Raw genomic sequence first — 2,088 nt, 5'->3', positions numbered from 1 at the left:
AAGTAAGCTCAGCCACGTTACGTCACTCCACACGAGGAAATTCACGACCGCGTAAAGGCGGGAGACATCTCATGAAACCATCAGCCTGGCAGGGTCCAGGCCAGTTTACTCACGGACCAGTTCTGAAACCGGTCGCCGTGTTGGAAAAACTCTGGTGCACCTTTTTGTTCTCTCACGCTTACGCTGATTTGGATTTTGTGCATGGAAGTGTTTACAAAAGGAGCCAGAATAGGCTTCTGTGTCTGCATTGTCTACGATATGTTTTCAAATCCAGCCATTCCACTGAAGCATTTATCTCTTCCTGTGATGTGATTTAGAACATGTTTATCTCTTTTCCTTTTCACATTTTAAAATCATCTTTTTTATGTTCTTCTTTCTCTCTCTGATGATGATTTCTATCGGCTTCACTTTTAATATACTGTTTTGAGAAAAAAAGTGAACTTATTTTGATCTCTCTCATTTATACATTTATGAGTTTATTTGTCCTTTGCAGGCAGCCATTCGAAAAGAGCTTAATGAATTTAAAAGCACTGAAATGGAAGTTCATGAATTAAGCAGGCATCTAACAAGGTAAGCCGAGATTAATTTTTTAAGACTATCCATGACTCCTGTTGTTTAAAAAAAAAAAACCACCCCGAAACCCGCAGTAGCTGTTTCTCTGACACCCACTGAGCACACCATGAGGTCTGAACAACATCTAGAACCAAGGGCTGTGAAGGAAACCGGCACAGACGGCCTCGTGCTGCCCCATTACACGGCGGAACGCAGGCACGTGCCGTCTGTTTAATAAAGTGTAACCTCCTTCTGGTCTGTTTTTTAAACCATCGTGCTCTGGCTGCACGTCTGTTGTGCTGGTATCAGACGTAAATAGCACTGGTGTCTGGCGGAGGCCAGGGAACTCCTGTGGAGCCGGTACGTAGCAAGGTGTGAACGAGCGGGCGCACATCGCGTCCCGCTGACCACGCGCATTCCGTGCTCCAGACTCAGCCCTGTCCTCCACATCCTGCCACAGGCGATGCAGTGGGGAACTAACAAGATTGGCATTAAAAGAGAGGCTTTTTTTTTTTTTCTTACACTCTTAAGCACTTTTTTAGTTGAAAAGGTAGTGCCTGAATGAATTATCCATGACTCCAAGCTACCAGCCCTCCTCTCTGACAGGCTAGGGCCGAGGCACGCTGGGAGGTCAGGGCAGGTCCCCTCACACAGCTGGTGCCGAGTCTGCCCTGGCTTCCATGCTGAGATGAGCCGGACTCCTGGCATTTCAGCTGAAGCCAGGCCTTTGCAGCCCAGCGTTAACCCACGCTCACTGTTAGGCGTTACAGACAAGTGTTCGGTACTGAAGTGAGAGCGAGACCTGGTGCCAGACCAGGGCTGCCCTCGTGTGTGTTAGGACGTTCGTCAGCTGGGTGCTCGTTAAAAATGCAGTCAGTACTTTTAAGAAAAATACAGAAAAGCTTAAGGCAAAATTAATTTTGTATTAGGGGATTTTTATGTGTATCAATTAATAATGGTATTAAAATTCACTGCACATGTTATGCATAAATTCTCTTGCAGAAACGATCTCCCGTCTACTTCCTGGCACGTGCTGGGGTGGTTGCAGTGGGGTTTGTCATAACAGGGTGCTGCTAGAGACAAGCCAGCGGCCTTCAAGCCACAAGGCCTGGAAGAAGCTTTACGGTGTGCCGTTGGCCTAGATCTGTTGACCCTGGTGACTGAGCCTTTGAGGGACGTTGGCTTACTCCCCCAGGAGATCAGTGACGAATTTGGAAAGGATGAGGCTGTTTTATAGGAATGTTGATGCAAGTTGTTGAGCTCCACTGAGAACTTCATAAATCTCCATCAGGCCTTTAGCATCCCACAACCATTGCGGCTGGTTTAGTTTTCAAAAAGTCTCTCCAGCTGCTTGGCTTTTGCAGGTTTCTGGGCAGTATTTTGCTTCTCTTCCAGTGCTGGGGTGAGCAGGGACCCCCCCAGAGGTGACTCAGTTTGTATTTGAAAGCCACGGAGCGGTTTTGACTCGCCGAGTCTGGGCCAGGCCTACTCAGAGATCCAGCGAATGCAGTAGAAACGGGAGTACGGTTTTGTCTG

The 2,088-nt window shown here is 47.6% G+C and overlaps 1 protein-coding gene across 1 annotated transcript in view; it reads left to right on the top strand.

Annotated features, from left to right (window-relative positions):
- PHACTR1 (phosphatase and actin regulator 1) overlaps window positions 1-2,088 on the top strand; it is a 20,576-nt gene that overhangs the window by 17,340 nt on the left and 1,148 nt on the right. Inside the window, exon 4 of the mRNA XM_010156113.1 lies at window positions 494-570. Within this exon, the coding sequence (XP_010154415.1) occupies window positions 494-570 (77 nt within the window). The remainder of the gene's footprint in view (window positions 1-493; window positions 571-2,088) is intronic.

The sequence above is a fragment of the Eurypyga helias genome, unplaced genomic scaffold, assembly GCF_000690775.1.
Source record: "Eurypyga helias isolate BGI_N326 unplaced genomic scaffold, ASM69077v1 scaffold1187, whole genome shotgun sequence".
NCBI classification, from domain to species: Eukaryota; Metazoa; Chordata; class Aves; order Eurypygiformes; family Eurypygidae; genus Eurypyga; species Eurypyga helias.
Note: the sequence above shows the minus strand (reverse complement) of the source record. Positions and strands in the feature narration are given on the sequence as shown.